This window comes from Chiloscyllium plagiosum, unplaced genomic scaffold (genome assembly GCF_037043375.1).
Source record: "Chiloscyllium plagiosum isolate Xiang-an unplaced genomic scaffold, Cpla_swu_hap1 HiC_scaffold_17, whole genome shotgun sequence".
In the NCBI taxonomy this organism is placed as follows: domain Eukaryota; kingdom Metazoa; phylum Chordata; class Chondrichthyes; order Orectolobiformes; family Hemiscylliidae; genus Chiloscyllium; species Chiloscyllium plagiosum.
The window spans coordinates 63,011,623-63,036,938 of NW_028270155.1; the positions used below are offsets into that span (position 1 = coordinate 63,011,623).

Consider the following 25,316-nt stretch of genomic DNA (forward strand, 5'->3'; position numbering starts at 1 on the left):
GACAGGACCATTTCATTCACAGAGGGACCTCTGGGAATATGCTGAGAATCATGGGGACAGCTGGAACAGAGCCCATGGCTTCATGGGGGACATTAAGATGACGGTGAGTAACTGCCCCTGCTACTCTCAATCCCCTCCTCACTCTCACCCTGAGATGGGGAATCAAATGAAAGCTGCAGACTGTGGGACCATGGATCTGGTGCTTTCCTCTGCCTCTCCCTCCAACATCCCAACCCTCCCGTTCTGATTGGCTGCTTTCAGATTCCCAGGAACTGCCGGCTGGGGCCCTCCTCACAGCCATGAGGAGGCGGAAGTTCAAACCCAGGTCACTGGTGAGGGGGCATTGTAACGTGATCTCACAGGTGAGCTGCCAGGGGAAATGGGTACCTAGTGTGCCAACTCCATGGAGGGCAGGTTCTGCTGCAGGGAACACAGATGGGGACATTAATGGGAGGCCTACAGAAGGAGGTTGATGGGAATGCACACTGAGATGCTTGGTACATCAGCAGGCCATGTCAGACAGCCTATCAAAGGGCATGGAGAAGCTCAGTCCCAATGTGACAGAGGGCACTGCACAGAGCTTGGATCCCATCATTTCCCCTGTGACAGTGGGAGCCAGCTCCTTGACTGCAGCAGCTGACAGGGCAGTGATCCAGTATCTGTGCTCACTGTCTCAGCCTCTGCTGAAGCACAGACAGAAGCCAAGAAACCCCTCAGTGCTGCAGTGTGAGTTCAGACTGAGGTCGTGCTTGGTCCCATGCAGGCTCAGACCCGCTGTGAACATGACTGTGGATCCCAGTGGGCAAAGGGGTTTGCAGGGTCTTGGAGCAGGCCAACAGCTCGTCCTCCAACAGATCACTAGGGATCTGGGGGTGCTGCCTGGGGGACTGGCAGAGGTACCATGGGGCATCAACCTGTTGCCCTCTCTCAGGGTAACAGCATTTGTGGTCTCACTGTGGCCACTCCACCAGTCTCCTTGCTGTTGTCCCTTACCCTGTCAGTCCAGACAGCTGCTGTCTGTTGTGAGATGGTGCAGTTTGAAGCCAGGCCCAGGGTTTCCCCAGGAAATCCTGCAAAAGCCACCTGCAGTCTCCCCCATTGGAAGTCAGCTGCCTTCCACTAACCATGCAGTAACCAACGGGGTAAAGCTGCACAGGAACACCAGGACAGGCCCTCGGGCACTGCACAAGGATGGTCAGTTCCCATTTGTCCATGTCACTGGCTATGTTCCTGAATAAAGATTCTGTGATGCACATGTTTGTTGCTTGGCCCTGGGTGGTCCAAGTTGGGGAATTCAGGATTACATCAGGCAGGGAGGCTGCTGTGTAAAACCAGGATAGCAACTCATCTCCTGGTTCCAGTAACACACAGGGCTCAGGGGGCACCTTCTCAAGAGGCTGTACCATGTGGGGTATACTGGAAACAGCTGGCACCACAGCACCCATCTCCAGGGGGGCACAGGGTTCATGTAGTCTCATCACAAGCAACACTACAAAGCTGGGACTTCCCCCCTTGGTCATTTTTCAGATTATCCAGTTAGAAACGATCTGATTCTATTGAACTGTTGCAGTTAAATATTTGTGTGATCCTTACTCCGGGGGGTATTTAATACTCAAATATTATCAAGTCAGATAATGTCACATTTCCTTACTGCACCCTTATTAATTACTGCATTGTGAAAACACTTACCCATGAGAAAGTGGCAGTAACTGTAAATGCTAAAGCACCTTTCACATCCACTTTGATCACAGCAGCCTGAACATTTGGAAGTACAAAGGTTTCACTGTCCATTGGAAAATCCATATCCATCAGGACCTTACGTAGATCAGACTCCAGGCTGGAAAATGCACAGACAGTTAGCTCTGGACTGGATAAGAAACAGGGATTCACACATTAGGGCAGATATTAACTTATTTATTACACTTCAGTCTATGTCATGAACCAAAGACAGTAATTGCTGGTGAAACTCAGCAGGTCTGGTATCTGTGGGGAGAAAGCAGAATGAATGTTCCGAGTCCAGTGACTCTGCATCAGAACCCATCAGCCTTTATCATGATGTCATCACTATGTGTGCTGAGGGACCAATTATTTACATTTGTTTTAAATGTAAATATGTAAATCAGTTTGACACAACCATACTGTAAGTTGACCTTCAATAAAAAGTCCTGCTTTAATTTAAAATGAAATGGCTCACAGTTTGAATCAAATCCTTCCACAAAATGTTTCTATTTCCTCTGTACGTTTCTGTCCAAATTCACCACCATTTTCAGTCCTGGGTCATTTACAGATTTCCGAGGGACAATGGCAGGGATCCGTGTGAGAAAATGTTTAGAATGAGGGCAAACCTTTCCATGCAGTGAGTTTGATGAAGATGTAGAGAGTGATGCTGCTCTGATACCTTCCTGCCATGCTCAGTGTGATCATAAACATACTGTAATAATTGCTATGGTGTCTGATCCATGTTTCTGTTAATCCCCAAAGAAACCACATCACCACCAGATCAAACATAGCAGCTTCAATGGGGGCATCAGTCTCTTCTCAGTTCCTTCTCAGATGAATCTGAAGAACCATGAGGTAAGATTAAACTGGGAGACAAGAGTATTGTCAGACTTCCTGAAGACAGTGGCTCAATGGCTTACCCAGCGTGAGGTGCAGTTACTGAACACTGTAGTGACTGATACAAGGTCAGCCAGGGGGATCTCAGAGAATATGAGTTCCCTGATCGGGGCTGTTAACCTGGTCCAATCAGGGAGCCCTGGCTGACAGATACAAACTGGAGTGTCAGGGGTTCTGCTCCCTCCACGAGCCAGCTCTGAGCTAGCTGGGTCAGTGTTATAGACTACACTGGTGTAAATAAAGGGTGACTTGATGATGGGATACCAGCTTTCAGTGAGTTATTTCTGTAATGATGAGAAAAAAGCACGTTCCTGAAGAGATCCACTTGCAACAGGTGTCATTGAGTTGGGGTCAACATTTCTGACATCGTGCTGCTATTTGGGAAGCTTGACTCATTCAAACCTGCTGTCGAAGACTGGGCCCAGTATGAGGAAAGAATGTATTATTTTTTCCGGCAAATGACATTAGAGCAGATAACAAGCAATGAGTAATTCTCCTGACAGCGCGTGGCCTCACAACCTTTTTGGTTATTAGGAGTCTGAGTTTCCTTGCAGCACCAGACACTAAAACATTTCAAGAGCTGATGGATTTTGTTACAGACCCAAGCCTGCTCTCATTCTGAGACACCATCGGTATTACTCGACAGTGTGAGAACCTTTCAGGGAAATCCATATCAGGGTCTGGACGAGGTTAAGACAACTGACAGAGGAATATGATTTTGGTTTAACCCTCAGTGAGATGCTGAGACACCGTTTGGTGTGTGGGCTTTATGAGGTGACCATGCAAAAGCACTGACTAGCTGAAGTCCAACAGGACTTCAAACAGGCACTACAACTGGCTTTGTGGTTGGAAAATGCAGCAAGTGGAGCTGGAGTTACAGGGTATGTTGGTGGAAGCGGACAGCCTCACCAGGCCGACTGAGCTTGGGAACACCACATGAGGGAAGGCCATTGCACAGCCTCACTCAGGACATATCCTGAACAGAGGGACCCTTGGACAGCCCACAGCAAAACCCCAAAACAAAGCCAAGCCTCGGACAACCAGTTAACGTTTTCTTCTTGATCCGGCCTGGTAGACCATTGTAGTCACAGCCAGTATGTGGACCCGAGACGGCAAAGGGGTCACACTTGGTCTGAATTGAATAAGAACTCACAGGTCGTTATCCAGGAGAGTGCACACACTGGAAAGTTCACCGACAGCTGGTTAGGAACAGTTAAAATGCTCCATCATCTCCAAATCAGAACCAATCAAAATAAAGGTCTGGTTAAATGGTCACCCAGTTCCAATGGAGGTCCATACCAGCGCGGCTGTATCAGTGATTGTGGAACCAGTCTTTACCAAAATTCCCTCTGGACTCTAACCCTTAAGTCTGTGTAAGACCTCGGCCAGGCTGAGAGCCTATACTGGGGAGCCTTTCCAGATTAAGGGTACAACTTCAGTTCCGGTCTTTTCTGAGAAGGAGCTGGGTCAGTTCCCACTGATTGTAGTAAAAGGCCCAGGCCCAAGCTTGATAGGACAGAACTGGTTGAGATTCATTGAAAAAAGATCCTGAGGCTCCTTCATCTGTACCGGAGCATAAGCCTTTCCTTGGGTTGGTGGATTATTCCAGAACGTTCCTCCACAACCTGGCCTCCATTCTGGCATCCTTCCATCTTCTATTGAAAAAGGGTCAGCCTTGGGAATGGCCTTGGAGCTCAGATGTAGCCTTTAGGGAAGTAGAGAAGCAGCTGTCATTGTCTCAGGTATTTGCTCACTGCAATCCCAAGCGAGATATGGTGCTGATGTGTGATACCTCCCTGTGGGGTATCAGGGTAGGGTTGGCTCACTGGAGGGCCAATGGAGAGGAATGCCCGATAGTGCATGCTTCCTGGATTTTGGCTAATGCTGAACGAAGATACGCCCAGATAGAGAAGGAAGGTTTTGCGGTCACCTTTGATGTGAGAAAGTTCCACCTGTGCCTTTCCGTGTGTACATTTGTAATAGGAACAGACCACAATCCCCTGCTAGGGCTACTTAACGAGGACTGGGCCATGCCGCCCAGAGCTTCAGGATGAATACAGTGATGGGCCCTTATTCTGAGGCAGACAGTGACAAGTTGGACCCCTGTCCGGGAGGCTAAGTGGGAAATGCAGATGCCTTCAGGCACCTCCCACTGGCCAGTGGTTCCACCACAAGAAGAGTCTGTTCTGGTTTTAAACTTTCTGGACACCCTTCTGGTCACCACTGAAAATATCAGATTGTCGCCACAAAAACATCCCGTCCTGGCAAAACAAAAACAGCTGGTGGTGAGAGAGGAAAGAAACCATCACCAGAATTGAGACCTTTCTGGACTCAGTGAGACCAGATCACCATAAAGGGTGGCATATTGTTATGGAGAGCAAGAGTGATTGTCCTGAGGAAAGGTCATTGACAGATACTGGCTGAACTCCACCGGGGTCATCCAGGGGATTCCATGATGAAGATGTTAGTGAGAAGTTACATCTGGTAGTCAGGATTGGATGATGACATAGCTGCATTGGTGGGGCAGTGCCCAGAGTGCCAATGAGGATACAAATTACCACCAGCAGCTCCCCAACATTTGTGGGAATGACTGGGTAAACCCTGAACTCAGTCACATGTCTACAACGCCAGTCCTTTCACACACTCCGTGTTTTCAGTCATTGTGGATGCTCATTTAAAGTGGTTGGATCTGCACAGAATCCATTTGTTCAACACGGGGAAAACGATTGGAAAGGTGCAAGCATCTTCTACAATGCATGGACTCGAGGGAATGTTGGTCACAGACAACGGGCCATTATTTCCCCAAGCTGAGTGGCATTAGGCAGGAAGGGACAGCCCCATACCATCCACTGATGATGTCACCCAGTACGGTGATGAAACGTCTGAAAACGAATCCCAATATTCTGCTTGTAGGACCTCATTCCTTTTTCTAAGCCATGAATTTGATACCTGTGCAGTCTACAACCATTGGCTGTTCACCCTTCCACTCCAAACTGTTCCTCCTCTCCAATACAGCAGAGCCAACCACGGTGCAACAGATTTTAGGGTCATTACATTCTTCTCAGAGGCCATTACCCCCAGCAGGATCCATTGTGGGTCTATCTGTTTTGCAGGGGGATAGCCACAGGGGATTCCTGCACTTGCTGCATCATTCTGTGACTCGGCCAGGTGATCAACTATTCACTTTCTCACTTTGGAGTCTTAGCCTGTGATGTGACCATCTCCCTGTACGTGTTATCCTCGATACCCTCAGCCTCCCAGATGCTCCACAGTGTCCCCAGTCTCTGCTCCAGCTCTGAAACCCAGGCTGGAGCCACTTCCTGCACATGTTCTGGTCCCACTTACCCCACAGAGCAGGAGGGGCACACCACGGCATTGAGATCTACTCCCATGACTTTCTGCTCAATTAGACCCTCAGATCGTCTATAAAATCAATAACGTTGATTTTTTCCAGGTTCTTCTTCTCTGGGCCACAGCACTTGTAAACTATAAACCCAAAATAAAGACGTTAAGTGATAAAAATAAATTAAAAGCTCACCTAACCTTACTCAGTAAATCTTCTTGCCCCACATGACTATTTGATTCTTCCCAGAGTGCCTCACTATGATGCTGACTGTGGGACACCCTTCCCAGAGTGCTTCACCGTGATGCTGACTGTGGCACACCCTTCCCAGAGTGCTTCACTGTGATGCTGACTGTGGGACACCCTTCCCAGAGCACTTCATAGTGATGCTGACTGTGGGACACCCTTCCCAGACTGCTTCACTGTGATGCTGACTGTGGCACACCCTTCCCAGACTGCTTCACCGTGATGCTGACTGTGGGACACCCTTCCCACAGTGCTTCACTGTGATGCTGACTGTGGGACACCCTTCCCAGAGCACTTCATAGTGATGCTGACTGTGGGACACCCTTCCCAGACTGCTTCACTGTGATGCTGACTGTGGCACACCCTTCCCAGAGTGCTTCACCGTGATGCTGACTGTGGGACACCCTTCCCAGACTGCTTCACTGTGATGCTGTCTGTGGGACACCCTTCCCAGACTGCTTCGCTGTGATGCTGACTGTGGGACATCCTTCCCAGACTGCTTCATAGTGATGCTGACTGTGGGACATCCTTCCCAGACTGCTTCATAGTGGTGCTGAGTGTGGCACACCCTTCCCAGACTGCTTCACTGTGAGACACCCTTCCCAGACTGCTTCGCTGTGATGCTGACTGTGGGACATCCTTCCCAGACTGCTTCATAGTGATGCTGTCTGTGGACACCCTTCCCAGACTGCTTCACCGTGATGCTGTCTGTGGGACACCCTTCCCAGACTGCTTCACCGTGATGCTGACTGTGGGACACCCTTCCCAGACTGCTTCACCGTGATGCTGACTGTGGGACACCCTTCCCAGACTGCTTCACCGTGATGCTGACTGTGGGACACCCTTCCCAGACTGCTTCACCGTGATGCTGACTGTGGGACACCCTTCCCAGACTGCTTCACCGTGATGCTGACTGTGGGACACCCTTCCCAGACTGCTTCACCGTGATGCTGACTGTGGGACACCCTTCCCAGACTGCTTCACCGTGATGCTGACTGTGTGGGACACCCTTCCCAGACTGCTTCACTGTGATGCTGACTGTGGGACATCCTTCCCAGACTGCTTCACTGGGATGCTGACTGTGGGACATCCTTCCCAGACTGCTTCACTGGGATGTTAATGATGCAATACTCATATATGACGATTTCAGTTGAGTGTCCTTGTGAGTGATGAGCAGTCTTTACCCGAGATGAATGATGATCTTCCCTTTGCTTCATGCTCCCTTTCCTGTTGCTGTCCTTGCATCTTCAGTGACCTGTCAGCCTCCACCATTTCTATCCTTCCCCTTTATATAACCATCAATGTTCCCACTTTACCCTCAGAGTCCATGGTTCTGTGAATTGTGATGCCCTCATTGGCCTTACACCTCCTCCATGTTGTGGCCAAAGTGGCAGCACCTTGTGAGAACCATCCCTCCCTTAGCATTCTGTCCCATCCCATGCTCCAGGAAATCCCAGCCTTCCATTTTGAATTTCCTCCTTTCACTCCCACCATTTCCTCATCAACCCAATCCAATGAACCTCATCCTCAGACCTGAGCTTCCTGCTTTCCCCAGGACTCCATGGAAAGGACCCTGAAAAGCCCCTGACCATTAATACCCAAACCTCCAGCTCGGACCATGTCCGAGTCCCCAGAGTAACTTGGGCAGGCCAGCCTCAAATGAGAGACAGCCCAAAGACCGGTGTCCCCACAGCACCCCAGCTGATGTACCTGTGATCTCCAACCTGCTTGAACGTTACCTCAGGGCTGTCCCTGGCCTGGTCCTGGACTGAAGGGATCCCCACATTCTGGAAGACTGTGGCCAAGCCCCTGGACTGGGATTAAATGAACTCCTTGACACATAGTCCCCTTCACTCCACTAAGGACTGGTCCCTTTGACCTTTAGACAGAGCCATTTGCTTGAAGCCCATGCAATGTGTTGCCACATAAGCTGCTGCCACAAGCTCTCGGTGTGACATTGACAGAGCCCAGTGCTGTACAACAACAACATGTCCAGCCCCTTGACTGCTCAGTGCTCCCAACCCTGGCACGCTGCCTGCCTCTCCCTCTGCTGCTAAAAAGTAATGCAGGCCACAGAGCCTCCAAGTCTGTGCAAAATGTGTCAGTTTGAATGAAATGGCAGAATACAGTGTGCAGGCTCATTTTTACTGGGTCTATGAACTTGAAATAAAACATTTGAACTAAGCACACAACACAATGCATTTTAATATTTCACATTCTTTGAGGGGTTTTAATGACAAGCAAAACATTGAAGGTGAAAAATAGCAGCTTTGCATTACACAGGAGATTTTATTCACTTGTCAGAAACCTTCAAACTAGGCGAACACTCCTCACAGACACCTTCCTGAAGCAGGAAGGAACCGAAACCTGGCAGTGAATCTGTTTAATCCTTGGATAAAATACGTCCAAAATGTGCCCCTTCACCACATCAACTTTTAAACATTGTTGTCAACTTCAAGTTGTTCACACTTACCCGACTGAAATGTTCCCATCACATTGCCCCAGGATTCTGTTGGTCAGTAACATTGCATAGCGAGCATCATTTAGTTTCAATTGTCCTTTCCTTGTGAGGTCAGTCAATTTGTTTTTCTGATATAAGCAATCAGCCAATGGTGATTCTAATAGGAAAGATACCGTTAGAAAGAAGAGGGAATCTCAACACTTCAATATCAGGAAAATATTTCAAAATTTGATATGTTATGTACATGTGCTTGCAAATTGCAGTGTAATGTTAAAAAGACTTTCTGTACACACATCTCCATCTTAGTCTAGAACTTTATCCTGAACAGCACAATTAAAATTGTGAAACACTAACAGGAAATGCTGGAACTACCCAGCAGGCCTGCAGTATCTGGGGAGAGGGAAACTGAATGTACGTGGCAACTCAATGGTGTCCAGCCAGATCTTTCTCCCGAGTGAAAGGTACTGCATCAGAAACAGGAACAATACAAGGAAAGGAGAAAGGAAGCTTGGGATTGGGAAAGTAAATCACTTGTGGTCCTGATAGAGCATCGGGAACATTAAACTCTTAATGTGGATCCTGATAAATTGCTGAAAACTTCACATCTGCTGTGATTATTATTAATCATCTAATTCATCAAAAACCTTTCTGTTTTATTAGATTACAATTGAATCTGGTTAGAACAGACATTGCCAAATCTAGCTGGACAGCAACTAATATTCCTGTAATACTGGGAGTAGTTTACCTATGAGAAATATACTCTAATGCTTAAAGAAATGCATATTCCACAACCTGGGTTTAAAGCCATCGATCCTTTTCATTAAGCAGGTCATGAAATTAATTGTGTTGCGATGTACAATTAACATTATTGACAGAATCAAGGTGTTGTTTTTAGTGTTGATCTGGTGCTCCATAATATAGCCCAGGCCTCCCATCTCCCCCTCCCCATTGACTGGGGACATCTCTGAAGACATTGAGCAGCACACACTCCCCACTGACACTTTCCTCCTCCTGTGGTTGTAGGAGAAACAGAGAAAGCCTGGGCCTATGTTTCTATTTTATTCTTTATCTGTGAGAAATAGAGTCATAAAGTCACATATCTGTGATTCACAATGTGTCAGTTATTATTCTACTCACCACATGCTCCTTCAGATCCAGTAAATTCCAAATAAGAAGCATTTTCCATGTGAACTGGACTGAAGTCTGACTGATTTATGTAAATAATGTCTCTCAGCAACGGTGAACTCTTGTGTGAACTGCTATTGGTGAGAGTGAAATGTTGACAAAATTTCCCTCCAGTGGACATGGCAGTTGGATACGACTTTCCAATATCACCACGGGTTATGTAGAGTTGGCCAACGGATCCTTTCCAGGTGATGCAGATTTCTGATGAAGCTGCAGGTGTAGGTGCTGCAGGATCTTGTGTCCAGGAAGATGAACCATTCCCAATGAGATGAGCTTCTATTTCTAAGCCTGTTTCCTTTACAGACACTTTCAATGAACATGGGTCTGGGCCAATGTAGTGATGAGATGTATTAATGTGACTGTTCAGGTATCCACAAACTGTAAACTCAGCACCAACTATTGCTGCAAATACAATCACAAGGTAAGCATTAATCAACACCTGAGAAATTTTCTCAGAAGCTTTTTAAATCAATACTGTGACTTTGCTGGAAAATTGAGGGAAATCCCACACCAATTGCATAATCAGGAATTGATAATCAGCAACAACAACAACTTTTCTTTTCATAGCACCTTTAGAGGAATAAAATGGTCCAAGGCCCTTCACAAGAGTGTTCTCAAACAAAACGTTGATGCCGTTGTAAGGTCTCAATAGTATTTGTAAAACACAGGCTAAAATATTCAAACATTTTGCTGGTCAGAATTATATAAGGATGGAGTCAAGAACTGGGTGAAGAATCGACAGTGTCTGTGTCATAAATAATGTTGTAATATGTTGTATAAAGCTGGGATTTGGCTGTAACTCAGGAAAGGTGATTTTACATTTTATGATGATCAGACTCGCTGTCCTTGTATACACATGAAAATATACAACTGTTTGACCTATTTCCTCAATCCTCCATCAACTTATCAAGTTGTGTGATAAAATAAAGCCACAGTCAAAGGCTTTAATCTTGCCAACACTGAGATAGAGGAAGTTATAGCTCTTCCAAAACAGAACCCTGGAAAAGGGATCAGGAAATGAAAAGGCAATAGATATTACCGAACAGCAAAGTGACACTGTGAGTTTAATCTGTAACTTTGATGAAATGAGCTTGCCTGAGATTTTGCACTGAAAGGGGATCGCATGTTCAGAGAGTTCACAATATTCCCTCCTCCTGCCGTGTCTGTTCCCTTCTTCAGCCTGAGCCTGTCAGCAAGGAAGAAGGTCAGGAACAGAATCTCATGTCACATCCTGCTCACTGAGGAGGCCTTTCACCAAACTGAATGACTTCGCTGCTGGAGAGCTTATTGGACTTTGACTGGAGGAAGTTTCAGGATTCAGGAGGATAAATGTATTTTTCCAATTTTATATTCAGTTTTTGAACTTGTTGTAACTAGGTGTGTGAAGGGAACCAGCTCCCTGTTTTCTCACTCCTATTAGTCAGCTGCAAAAACATTTTATTTATTTTGTTCAGCACACAGTGATGATCTTTCAACTTCAACCAAGTTCACTACACAATGCAAGAGCCCATTTTCAAGCCTTTCTTGAATGAAAAGAGGACTTTTATGACTCACTTGATTCAAGAACCAATGATTAAAATGAACAGACGCACACAAACACAGAGGTAGGAAGTTCAAAATAGACAGTGGTAGAGGCAGTGAGAATAATGTTTATGTGGCCTTTAGACACCTTGGGGTGTTATTTCTTAACCTGAAATCAGAGTTTAGTGACTTTTATCCTCAACAGTTCAGAATCTGTAGATCTTTGAATTCTTGGTGAACAGTTGTTTCTCAAATTTACTTTTTCACTGGGTGCTGTTTCTGAGATAATGTTAGAAACAGAAAGAGGGAGAGAGAATTCCAGCTCTTGCTACACAAATTCACTTTTCATTCTCTCAGTCCTGATGCTGAAAAGCAGCTGTTGAAATACAGTTCAGTGTGTATTCCAGAGTCGCAATACTTTGTTTTTTCAAGTTGTCTGATTGATTGGTAACTCTTGCATCTCCCAAAATATTAAAGCAACACACACAACTGTACTAATTTGGGGGAGAAAATATCTTAATGGTTACTCATTACATTTCTTCAAATAAAATGGTAATTTCACCGTAGATAGATTGTTTCATACAAATGGGTCTTATGAATCTTGCTCAACCTTTGGGCAGGTGGCCCCTGCAGCCATTTTAGATCCATGTTTTCCCTTTTTGGCAACCGTGTTACTCTCTGAAAGGTCTCAGGTACAACAATCTGATGTTAGAGGTTAAAATTTGATCACCCATTTTTGTCATTATCATTATGTAAAAGGGATGGCAGGAGGGAGGGTGGGGCCGATCAGGGATAGTAAGGGAACTTGCGCCTGGAATAGGAGGAAATAGGGGAGGTCCTTAATGAATACTTTCCCTCAGGATTACCTACTGCGAGGGACCTTGACATTCATGAGGACAGCGTGAAACAGACTGATATGCTCAAACAGTTTGATTTTGGGAAGGAGGATGTTCTGAAAATTTTGAAAAGCATAAAGATAGATAAATCCCCTGGGCCAGGCAGAATATATCCAAGGTTACTACAGGAAGTGAGGGAAGAGATTGCTGCACCTTTGGCAATGATCATTGCATTCTCACTGTCCACTGGAATAGTGCCAGTTGATTGGAGGGTGGCAAACATTTTTCCTTTGTTCAAGAAATGAAATAGAGATAATCCTGGGAATTACACTCAGTCCCCAAGCAGTCTTATGATGCTGATGGGCAAGTACTGGAGAAGATTCTGAGAGACAGATTTTCTGATTACTTGGAAAACCATAGTTTGAATAGAAATAGTCAGCATGGTTTGTGAGGGGCAGGTCATGCCTCACAAACTTTATTGAATTCTTTGACGATATGACAAAACATGTTGATGAAGGTAGAGCAGTGGATGTGGTGTACATGGATTTTAGTAAGGCAATTGATAAGATTCCCCATGGTAGGCTCATACAGAAAGTAAGGAGGCATGGGATACAGGGAAACTGTCTGTCTGAATACAGAATTAGCTTGCCCATAGAAGACAGAGAGTGATGGTTGATGGAAAGTATTCGCCTGTAGCTTGGTGAACAGTGGTGTTCTGCTGGGAACAGGTCTGGGACCTCTGTTCTTTGTGGTGTTTATAAATGAGTAGGATGAAGAAGTGGAAAGATGGATTAGTAAGTTTGTTGATGACACAAAGATTGGTGGAGTTGTGGATAGTGCAGAGGGCTGTTGTAGGTTGCAACAGGACATTGACAGGATGCAGAACTGGGCTGATAAGTGGCAGATGGCGTTCCACCTGGAAAAGTGTGAAGCTGTTCTCATTGGAAAGTTGAATTTGAATGCTGAATACAGGATTCAAGGCATGATTCTTGGCAGTGTGGAGGAACAGAGGGATATTGGGTTCCATGTCCATAGATCCCTCAAAGTTGCCACCCAGGTTGACAGGGTTGTTAAGAAGGTGCATGGAGTGTTAGCTTTCATGAGCAGGGGGATTGAGTTTTCAAACTGCGAGGTTATGCTGCAGCTCTACAGAGCCCTGAAATGTTGTGTTCAGTTCTAGTTGCCTCATTATTGGAAAGCTTTCAAGAAGGTGCAGAGGAGATTTACTAGGACATTACCTGGACTGGAGGGCATGACATCTGAAGAAAGGAGCTAGGGTTTTTCTTATTGGAGCGAAGAAGGATGAGAGGTGACTTGATAGAGGTGTATAAGATGTTCAGAGGCATAGATTGAGTGGATTGCCAGAGAGTTTTTCCCATGGCAGAATGTCTATCATGAAGGGGCATAATTTTAAGGTAATTGATGGAAGATTTAGGGGAGATATCAGAGGTAGGTTCTTTACTCAGAGAGTGGGTTGGGGGCGGGGTATGTGGAATGCACTGCCAGCAGTGGTAGTAGAGTCAGATACATTAGGGACATTTAAGTGAATCTTGGATAGGCACATGGAAGATCGTACAAGGAAGGGTTAATCGGTTAGTCTGATCTTAGAGGAGGATAAAAGACTGGGACAACATTGAGGGCCGAATGGCCTGAACTGTGCTGGACTATTCTATGTTCTGTCAGCAGCATTTGTGTGATAACTTTATCTCTACAATTGTCTTAATTTGTTACTTTACCTTCGACGAACTCTGTTTGTATCGTGTTAATTTTCTGTCTCTCTTTTCAACAGTCAATGATGGGAAATGTACAGAAATCACATTAACACTGGGACCAATGTTCACACTGAGATACATAATCCATCCCATTGGATCACCAGCCTCATTCAGCATGGAAAATAAACTGGGAAATTTAAAAGAAGTCAAACAAAGGAAGTGCTGAGAAATGAATTACCTTTCCCAATGTGAAAGCTGAAGAAACATAACAGAAGGCAGTGACAGTTGATCAGTCTGTGAAAGGAGCTGGTTTTGAGAGGCATCTTCCACTGGGTTCCTCCTCTGGAAAATCAACATTGTGAATATGAGAGCACAGGGTGAGGATCACACAAATGATGGTTACATCCAAAACATGCAAAATTACATGGAGTTAAATGATGACCTGTCATTGTCCCAACACCCAGTGACACCAATTGACAGGATGTAGCTCCCATTTGAAATCACCGTGATCGGTGAATTTTGGGGGAAATTATTGAGATTTTGTTGGAGAGAAAACCTCAGATGGAGTTGTCAGGCTGCTGGGACTCAGCTGTGAGTGACCAAGTGAAACAGGGACTGATAGAGGCTGAGGGCAGCTCATCTGTCCTTGTTAGTTCATGGTCTGAGGAGACCAGAGACCCCAATCTTCATTCTCCTCATGTTTTTAATCATTCAGGACCATACATCATGAAAAAGAGTGAATCAAATTACACCACTGCAGGATATTTAGGGCAGGAATCAGACCAGCCAAAATTAATGGGCAAATAGATGAATAATCAATTGAAAACACACATGGTTATTCAGACCATAACCAATAGACCTGCTACTGGAAACGTATGGTTTATAGGTTTGGGGGAAGATTTGAAGTGGTTCAAGTGATAAACTGGGGATAGGGTCAGAGGTTATTAGTTCAGATTAGGTGTTCAAGTTGGAAATCAGGATGACTGATGTAAATTGGGTTTTGGGCTGGGGTTTGGGAGTTGGGGTTAATGCTGAGGGTTTTTAGTTAAGGAGTGGGGATGGTATATTGGTGAAAGTTTAACCCAGCAAGACCAGCTGCCTCATTGTGACACCAGTTACTGTTAATCCCACTAATGTCTATGCTGTCGACATCACAAGCATTCTGTAAAGGAATGAACAATAGATAAAAAGGTGTGTAATGGAAGAACTGAACTGGGATGGAGCATTTAGTAAGGGGTTTCAGAATGATACTGAACAAACCAATTTCAATGGTCTGAACAATATGAAAATAATTACTCAATACAGCACAGAATGGTCAGACATAAGAATGTAACTGTTTAAAAGTTTAAAGTGAGGGTTTTATAATACACTGGTCTCATCTTTCTTGGATTTCTGAGTTTGCATCTTGTCACCAAAAACATATACATTCATTCATTAAACAATATTCAAAAGAAGTATATTAATAATATGAAGACTGATCCCTGTTTCAAACATGGAAAGGCTAGAGAAACCCAAACTGCTCAATCGGAAATGGTATTTCCAGGGAGATATTGTTAATGTCCCTCAGGTACGAATCTGTCAGGATGAACACAGAGTACGGCTTCAACGAAATAACTGACTGTGGATGAAAACTTCCAGTGAGGAAACTTCCATTGTAGAAATCAGGAATTACAATTTATGATGAGTCTACATTTGTTCTCATTGAGACAGGCAGCATGCAAACGACACAGTGTCTCCTCACTTCAATAATGTCAGTGTGCAGCCCAGCACTGAATCAGACTGCACAATCAACAGGGGGCCAGTAAAGTGTTTGGATCACCCATCGTTCAGCTAGACCTTCACGTTTTAAGGTTACCACAGGGCATCCGCAAACTTTGCAACAACAAAACTCAGTCAAAGCACCTGAGTGCTAAGTGGCCATTGGATGGCTGTCTGTTTAAATGACCTTGTTGGGTGTTGTCTCCTTGTCCACCAGCTCGGAGTGATTAGGAGAGGGCATTGACTGGACCCATGGTCTCCACGTTGGCAGGAGATGGACTAAATCAGCCAAAGAGGCTGTTTTCATGTCAGAATCTGCTGTATATTTCCAGATCACCCAGAACATATCCACACATCTGCCCTGACAGGAATGGGCTGGAGTGGAATTCTACAGCCCCTGTCTCTACCACACCTCAATTAAAATACTCATCAAATAGGCTAAGTAGGTCATGGAAATAACTTGTTGATTCAACAAATGATAAACATCAGGAATAATCTGCATAAGCAGCAAAATGAAAACAAAATCTACAGCTGCTGCCAGTCAGGAGCTAATTGTCCAATATGGAGGGTGGGCTTTACACACACATTCAATGTTAAAATTGCACTGACCACCTCACAGATGACACCAGAATTACTGACATGTTCCCCTTACACCAATATCTTCTTGGGGATACTGGGGTTAAAGTACAGTGTGTAAAACCAGCAGCTCCATGAGCAGCACTGCATGGTCAAGAGAAAAATGGCCTGACTGATGTTTGTCTGAATTTGGGCAGTGGGCCAGATAGATCCCTCTGACAACATAGTATTCAATGGAGAGGTCAAAATGTAATGGTGAATCCATGTGAGACCTCAGCAACACGGACAGTTAGACTGCATTCACTTCATGTTCACACCACAGCCTCTAGATCTGTGGAAGAAGCATCCACTGCCCTCTGCCCTAAATCACTCACATTGGGGTGTACTCAGGACCCTCATCATTGTGAGACACAAATATCAGTCTAGTCAGCCGTCCACTAAACAAAACTGTGACCCTGCAATTCTAATTCCAATGATACTGCTTTCTCACTGTCTTGGAAAGTTCACACAGTGACTCAGAACTTATGATGGACAGGGGATAGGAATTTCTGTTCTTCAGAAAGTCATCCTGATCTGGAACCAAGACCCAGCCTTTGTACAGACTGGATGACTGTGTGAGTGAGTCATATCGACACCCACAGAGAGTAGAAGGAGTATTACTGTGTTCATACAGTCCTCATTCCAAATCTTACACAGGGCAGTGTAGGAGCTTCTGAAAACACAGGGACGGCAGGTTCCAGAGTTACACCCAAAGTTGTGCACCAATCCCACCCTCACCAATGTGATACCCTCCTGTAGGTCCCACTAACCCTGGCAGGGTCAGTGTTGAAAGGAACCGTGAGGTACAATAACAGACCAGGAAATTCAGGAACAGTTTGTGCAACTATCCATGAAACAGTGCACAGACAGAGGGTCACAAAATACTTCACACAGAATGTTCTCCGCCTTCCATTATAAAACCTCGATTGTATCAATACATTTATGTTCAGAAATTTGTTAAAAACAGAAAAATTTACAATTGCCCTGAGCATTCCTCACACAACATGTATTATCATTCAGGAAGACTCGGGTAATGACAATATATTAAAACAAGCAGGTTTACATTTCACATTCGACTTTGTCAACCTGGACTTAAATAGTAAACATATTCTGATTAAAAGCATAAATAAAGTAATACCAGCTCCTTACCTGTGGCCTGCGGGTCCTGGACATTGAGAAACTGACACACAATGTGGGAGTTCTATATGTGCTAGAAATTTGCCTGTGCAGGTACTTTTGCATTGATAACCAGCGTTATTGATTTCCTGGAACAATCGGAGCTGAGCTCTGTGTGCACCAGTCTCGTAAACATGGAAATATGGAAAAATGTGGCATTAACATTCATAGAATCCTTTCTGTGTGGAAACAGGCCCTTCAGCCCAACAGGTCCACACTGGCCTCCAAACAGTATCCTACTCAAATCCATTCCACCACATTTACCTCAAACTAACACATCCCTGAACACTATGGGGAATTTAGCATGGCCAACTCACCTAACCTGAACTCCTTTGGATTATATGAGGAAACCCACACAGGTACGGGGAGAATGGGCAAATACCACACCGAGAGGCACCTGAGGCTGGAATCAAACCAGGGTCCCTGGTGGTATGAGGGAGCAGTGCTAACCACTGAGCCACCGTGCCATCCCTAACATTGAGCTGGACACAGGCCTGCAGGAAAGGTTATCCATTGGTGGTTCAATAAAAAATAAGGGAATGTTGAGCCAAGTAAGAGGTGAATCCAAATATGTCAAAGGCAGCACCATCTTCTGATGTTATCGATCACTGAGGGAACTCATGCAGTCAGTTACACTTGGGGCAAGCTTCAATGTTGGGGCAGCCTCAGAGGAGATTCCAGTCAGTGAATGTCCTGTGTGGAGGAGGAGAGCATTGGACACAGAAATAATGAGCAGTTTACCCAAAAACAATGTGGATATAAATCTTCATGAAAAGAATATTTCAACAAACAGACACCTGATTATCTTTAATTCCCAGGGCACAAAGTATGACTCTGACTGAGAGAGTGGTCACCCTGAGCTACAATCAATGAGACAAGTTGTTTTCCATCTGTTTGCTCCATATTGCGTACTGTACAAGGCAGAGATCGGATGCTTTGCTGCTGCTGACAACAGGAACAGCAACAAGAGAATGTACAACCTGGTACAGTGCATGGGCAACAGCATGGGGAGCTGGCAACACTACAACAACAACATGTATTTAGATAGCACCTTTAGCAATGAAACATCCCAAAGTTTATCACAGGATACTTTGAGGGAGGAGGGAAGGCAGTAATTTGGAGTGGGTGGAGAAATCGATTGTTGGGGAGAAGAGGACACAGATGAGGAAATACAGCTGTGTAAAGTCACTCCAATTCACTGAGCAGGGTCAGGGATGGACTGGAAATAATCCTGAAGATGAGGAAGGAGGAGGCCAAGGATCGAGGGAAATAATGTAATGACCAACATCCATTACTTACATTGGATGGGGTGAGATACCTGTGCCCATCCTCCACCTCCATCAGAAACACAAAGTCTGACTGTTCTGAGTTGTTTGTGTCCCATCCATGAGAAGATTAAACACTGTGAGGTGGGCAGTGGGAAAGTGACTCAGCTGCTCCTCCCTTGACTGGGACTCAGACTCGAATGTGTCAGATTCAGATTGCAACCTGCCCTTGTGTTGGACTAATGGATCCAAAGTAAATAATGGAGAAGGAGCTGGAAATTAACACTGAGCTCGAACATTTCAAAGGCAGGGAGCCCTGTGGATGTTTGTACCTATTAGAAACTAGGGAGGTATTTGTCATGGTTCTCCTCCAACTAAAATTAGCAAGGATTTGGGAGAGGATGTGAATATTCAATAAGTTCAAGGTAATGTCACCACAGGCTGAGTGGTCCATTGGAGAGAGTCATCTGGTCCTGGTTTAACCTGAGGGTCACCCTGCACAGGGGGAGGGAGAGGTTGAGAAGAAGAGCCCTTTATGGGAACCTCAATTCATGCAGGAATTGAACCCTCACTGTTGGCATCACTCTGCACTGTAAACCAGCTCTCCAGCCAACTGAGCCCCACTGTCAACGTTCAAGGATGTTTCTGGGAACTTTGAAGAGCACAGGTTCATGTCCAGAGTTCAGTGGAAAGTCTCAGCTGTGTCCTTTCCCCATTTCTCTTTCACTGCTGTCCTCGGGACCAGAGAGTGATCCCCCAGTCCAGGGAATACCTGCTGGAAATCTGGCTTCTGGATAAATGTTAGATCCTTCTGGTACACTCTTATTGAATCTCAAGTAGGATAAGCCTATCATACTACAACAGAAACCATCTGTCACTCTCTAAGGAGCTGTTTCTCCAAAGGGTGCTGGGACAGCCCTGAAACAAGAAGGAAAGCCAATAACATTTGTATCCCGGGCTCTACCCTCAGCTGAAACCCGATATACCACATAGAAAAAGCACTTTTGGCAGTCGTGTAGGGATATGAGAAGTTCATACATATTTCTCTGGGAGAAAGTTCATCCTGGACATTGATCACCATCCACAGGAGCAGACCGACAAGAATCATCTTCATAAAATGTCAACAAGACAGAGGTTATTCTTGAGGTTTCAGAGTTATGACTCCACTTAGAAATACAAGCCAGCAAGAGAAATGGTGCTGACAGACTCCCCATCTTGATTGCTGCCACAGGAGAAAGATGAGATACAAGTTCTGGCTGTAAGGATCCATCACCTCCTGAATATAACACCCTCACAACTGAGTCAGATGAGAGATTCGACAGCAAGGACAAGGAGCTACTGTTGCTGTGTCAGTGACGGCCTGATAGGATACAGTGAGCACAGCCAGTAAAACGGCAGGACCCGTCTATCAGACATGATAACGTTCTGGAAGCTGGTCTTACTAGTCAGACCCAGAATCAATATCCCCAACCCAAAGCAGGCAGAGCATCTGCAGAAGGTACGGGAAGGTCACATGAAAATGGAAAGCCATAACCTGAGAACCACCTCAGCTGTCTATTAGAAAGATGTACACAGGCATTATAAATATAGTGTTCAAATCCAGACAGCCAGCCTATGAGAATGAATAGCAGCCAATGGGGACAATTCATGGCTAACAACTGGCTGTGTGTAATAGCAAACCATGTAATAACAAGGCCTAGTGTGTGGGTGTTGGGTTGGGGTTGGGTTTCCTATGCTGACCATTAACACACCTTTGTCTGTCTGACTGTCCACCTCTCACTTTAGGCTGTTTCTTCACCTGTCACTTACTCCTCAACCCATCCCCAACCCCATCTTCTCTATAAAAGCCAACTTTCTCCCAGCTACCATCAGTTCTGAAGAACGGCCACTGGACCCGAAACATCAATTCTGATTTCTCTCCACAGATGCTCCCAGACCTGTTGACGTTTTCCAGCATTTTCTGTTTTTGTTTCTGTTTTCCAGCATCAGGATTTCTTTTGTTTTTTTTATTGGATCATAATTTTATTAGTTTTAAAATAGTTTAGAAAAGGACAGACCTGATCCAAAAATTAAAGTTCAATATTGGAGTGAGGCCAATTTTGATGGTGTGAGGTAGGAACTTTCAAAGGTTGATTGGGCAAAGGTTCTTCACAGGGAAAGGGATGGTTGGAGATGGGGAGGCCTTCAAACATGAGGGAACAGATGTTCAGAGACAGGATGTTCCTGTTAGTGCATTGTGTAAGGCTGGTGGGTACAGGAAATACTGGATGAATATAAAAATTGAGGCACTGCTCAGAAAAAGGAGGAATATGTCAGGTATAGACCGGGGGATTGCGTGAATCCCTCGGGAAGCATAAGGGCAGTGGGAGGATACTTCGAGTGAAATCAGGAATGGAATGCAGAGAAATTCTACAAATTTATATCCCCAAGTTCCCAAGCTTCCATGTCCTTCTCCGTCATGTCTGCAAGGCCAAAGAAACAAGCCACCCATCGTAATCCCACTTTACAGCATTTGGTCCATTGCCCTGCAGGTTAAGGATGAGATGCATATCGAAATGCATTAGAAATTAGTTACGGATCATTGCTTCTGCTCTCCTTTCAGACAATGACTTCCAGACTCCTACCCACTGGATTAAAACACTTTTCCTCATCTCCCCATAGATCATTGTCCCAATCACTTTCAGTCTCTGCCCTCTTGTCACTGATTTCTGCTAAATAGGCCCTTTCTATCAACTGTACCCAAGTTCCTTCATTTTGAACATCTTCGTCAAACCTCATCTTAATATTTGTCTTCAAAGGAGAACAAGTCTAGACAATCCAGTCCCTCCTCATTGCTGTATTTTCCAGTCCTGGCAATATCCTTCACTCTTCTCTGTGCCCTTTCTCATAAAATCATCCTTTCTGTGATGTGGTCAGAACTGTGCACATTATTCCTGCTGTGGCTGAACTAATAAAGAGAAGGTTTCCATGTACTTATTTAATCACCTTGTTGACCTGCCTTGCTCCCTTTAGGGGTCTGTGGTCATCCACTCCAAGATCTCTCAGCATCTCTGTAGCTCAATATTCTCCCATTTGTTGTCTGTTCCTTTCCCTTGCTTGACCTCACCAAACACACTGTCCCACACTGGTCTGGGTTAAATTCCATTTGGAACTTTTCTGACCAGCTGACCAGCCCATTCCATTCATACTTCTCTCTCTCTGGGTTTATCACATCTGACATTTCACAATCCTCCTCAACTACAATGTCTGCATCAGCTGCTCTCTTGTTAAGACTGAGACAATATTCCTGAAGAACTTTGCCAATATCTTTCACCCTTATGTCTGGGTTTCTTTTATGGGTCATCCTCTTTCTTCCATGATCCTTTTAATGTATTGATAACCCATCTCCCCATTCACCTTGATTGTGCTTGCCAAGGTCCTTTCTTGCCCTCAGTTTGCTTTCCCTTGTATTCTCTTTGATTTCTCTTTGCACTCTCCTACCCCTCTTAAATTTCTCCAGTGTGAGTTCTCAGCATCAGACATAATTATTTACTTCAGTCAGACACTGGTTAGACGTGATGTGACACACCTTTGGGGCAGGTGGGACTTGCACCCAGATCATTCTGGCCCTGAGGAAGGACACTGCAGCTCTCCCACAACACCCCTCGGTATTGGATAGAAGCTTTCCTTTCTGCCTTATGTTATCCCCATAAGCTCCTTGATATCTTGGGGAGAGTGGGTCTCAAGATTTGGCCATTGTCCCCTGTTTTCTTTATGGGAACATATTTATTCTAAAACCCTCGAATCTCCCACGTGAATATCTTGCAGCGCACTGACACTGATTTACCTTCAAGAACCTGTTTCCATCACACTTTCGCAAAATCATTGCACAGCTGACCTTCCACCTCCAATTGAGAATTCTTCTAACTCCTGTTCTATCGCTGTCCTTTTCAGTAATTATGTAGTTACTACTCACTGGTGACCCTGCATCACTGCTATTGGCACTTCCATCTCCTGCACATGCTCAGTTCCTCTTTTTGTCTCATTGTAGGACAAATTAGCCAATAACCTGATTGAGAGGCCTGAGCCAGGAAGGGAACGATGGATATCAGGCTCCTCACTCCCTCCAGGGAAAAAATTCTGGAATTAGCTGGAGAAGAATTTACTTGCTCATGTGGGAAGAGGGAAGCCTGTATGTCGCACACACTGACCCAGCTTCATTGGGCTGTGCTTCCCTCACATTAACACCAGGGCTAATTGATTCTGAACCACTCCACCCACCCCAGAAGAGGAATATCTGCTCCACCCACTTTTCATCTGGTCTCAGCCATTTTTGCTGCTGTTGTGTAATTGATATTTGAGCTTTTGTGATAAAGTTCCAATTTCATATTCTTGTGAGAGACTTACAGGCTGCTTCTGTGTGAGAATATTTTCCCTCCATCCTTCATGTTCCCTTTTGTGTTGCTGTCCCTGTGTGCCCTATGACCTTACAGTGTCCCCCTGATTCCTTTGAGCACCTTCAGGTTACAATTAATGTGCACACTTTAGTCCCATGGGCAATGAGTTTTTAAATTCCAATGTCCTTGATGGCTTTGCATGATCATTGCCTGAGAGAGCCAGTCCCCCTCTGATTTCATCCTTCTTCTCTAGAACGTCCCCCTGTCCCATCAGCATTCCCCTAGTGACTCTATGCAATGAAATCCACCCCTAGGCATGAGGAGCTCACTTTCCCCACGTTACCATGACTGTTCCCGATTAGCTCCCGACTGACATTGAGCAAAACACAAAAACATAGAGGCTAGGAGCAGGAGGAGGCCATTCGGCCCTTCAAGCCTGCTTCACCTTTCATCATGATCATGGCTGACCATCCAACTCAATAGCCTAATCCTGCTTTCTCCCCATAACCTTTGATCCCATTCACCCCAAGTGCTATCTCGAGCTGCTTCCTGAATACATTCAATGGTTTGTCACCAGCTACTTGCTGTGGTAATGAATTCCACAGGCTCACCACTCTTTGGGTGATAAAATGTCTCCTCATCTCCTTCCTAAATGGTCTACCTTGAATCCTCAGACTGTGACCTCTGATTCTGGACACCATCGGGTACATCCTCCCTGCATCTACCCTGTCTATACCTGTGGAAGTCTCTAAGTCTCTATGAGATCCTCTCTCATTTGTCTGAACTCTAACAAGGACTGAGCTGAGGACTGACAGTGGGCCACCCCATGGGTCTGATTTGGAGGGACGGCCGTGACTGAACCTAGCACAGCCCTGACTGATGTCTCCACTGCACCCTGACTGGTCTCCCTGTAACCTGGGGACTGGCTGCCCTAGGCCTTTGGGATTGATGCTGGTCCAGTCCATGGACTGCAAGGAAATGGATCTCTAGCCTAACCATGTTCCACATCCTGGATTGGAATCAGACCGATCCCTTGACTGATTATGGATGAAGGTCAAGGAGGGTGATGACCATGGAGCATGCAGGGATACTATGCTGAAGGCAGAGATGGCTGATGGCTGGGACAAGCAATCAGTGAGGTGTAGTCTTCAGGTTTACACATTGGAAATTTGTGCTGTCTCGTTTCTCAGAGACGGGGAGGAGAATTGTCAGTGTCACATAAATGAGATGAGTTGGAATAATAATAAGATGCAAATGCATCAAAATAAGGTAGTTACCTCTCAATAGCGAGATGCTGAAGGATTTAAGGTTGAAGTGAAAATTACAATCAGTGTTGAGATTCTGATGCCTCTCCATTTTGTCCCGTCGTTTTTGCCATTGCTGAGGTCACACCAAGATGAAGTGAATTCTGTCGTATGTTTAATTTCAAAAGCAAAGCAGATTGGAAAACTTTTGGAGATCGGGAAAGGATGATGAAACATCTTGAGAAAGAAATTGGGGCATTGCAAGGGAACTAGCAAGAAATAGTAAAACATAATAAAAACTTCAACAATTAGTAAGAGTAGCTACAGTGAGCATTCCAGGGTGAAGCTTGAGAATAAGGGATGGGAAAGAAGGTGGTCACAAGAAATTTAGAAGATTACAATACAATCAGGCAGAGTCCAAGCTTGGGTTTGTTAGTGGGAAACCTTTGACAAGGTTACAAGACTTCTTTGATCATGTGACAAGCAGGTGGACAAAGGGGAACCAGGAGATGTGGTAGATTTGTATTTCCAAAAAAAATTGAGTCAGATGCCCCATAAAACTTTACTGCACATTAAATCCTCAAGGTGATGGGGTAATACATTAGCATGAATACACCATTAGCCAACAGGGTGTTGGGATAAACAGATTAGTTACAGTCTGAAAAGGTGGAGCGAGTGAAGTACCATAGTAATTAATGTTGGGCCCTCAAATATATATGATCTGGGTCAATTATTTTCATTAAAAAATTGACTGTCTTGTAGCAGGATTTCCTGACACTACAAAGATAGGTTGGCAAGCAAGTTGAGGCAGCTCCAAGGTGTCTGCAAATGAATATTGATGAGTCAAAGTACAAAGAAAAGGCACTGGAGAATAATGTGGGAAAATGTCACTTTGGTACGAAGATTAGATTAGATTCCCAACAGTATGGAAACAGGCCCTTCGGCCCAACAAGTCCACACCA

General features: G+C 45.0%; 1 protein-coding gene across 1 annotated transcript in view; it reads right to left on the reverse strand.

The window, feature by feature from the left end:
• Positions 1 to 14,243, reverse strand: part of LOC148147380 (uncharacterized) — a 79,180-nt gene extending 64,937 nt beyond the window's left edge. Inside the window, exons 1-4 of the mRNA XM_087995603.1 lie at positions 14,159 to 14,243; positions 9,804 to 10,253; positions 8,679 to 8,823; positions 1,690 to 1,837 (exon numbers count right to left, since the gene is read on the reverse strand). Of these exons, the coding sequence (XP_087851729.1) occupies positions 1,690 to 1,837; positions 8,679 to 8,823; positions 9,804 to 10,253; positions 14,159 to 14,243 (828 nt within the window). The remainder of the gene's footprint in view (positions 1 to 1,689; positions 1,838 to 8,678; positions 8,824 to 9,803; positions 10,254 to 14,158) is intronic.
• Positions 14,244 to 25,316: the final 11,073 nt, after the last annotated feature.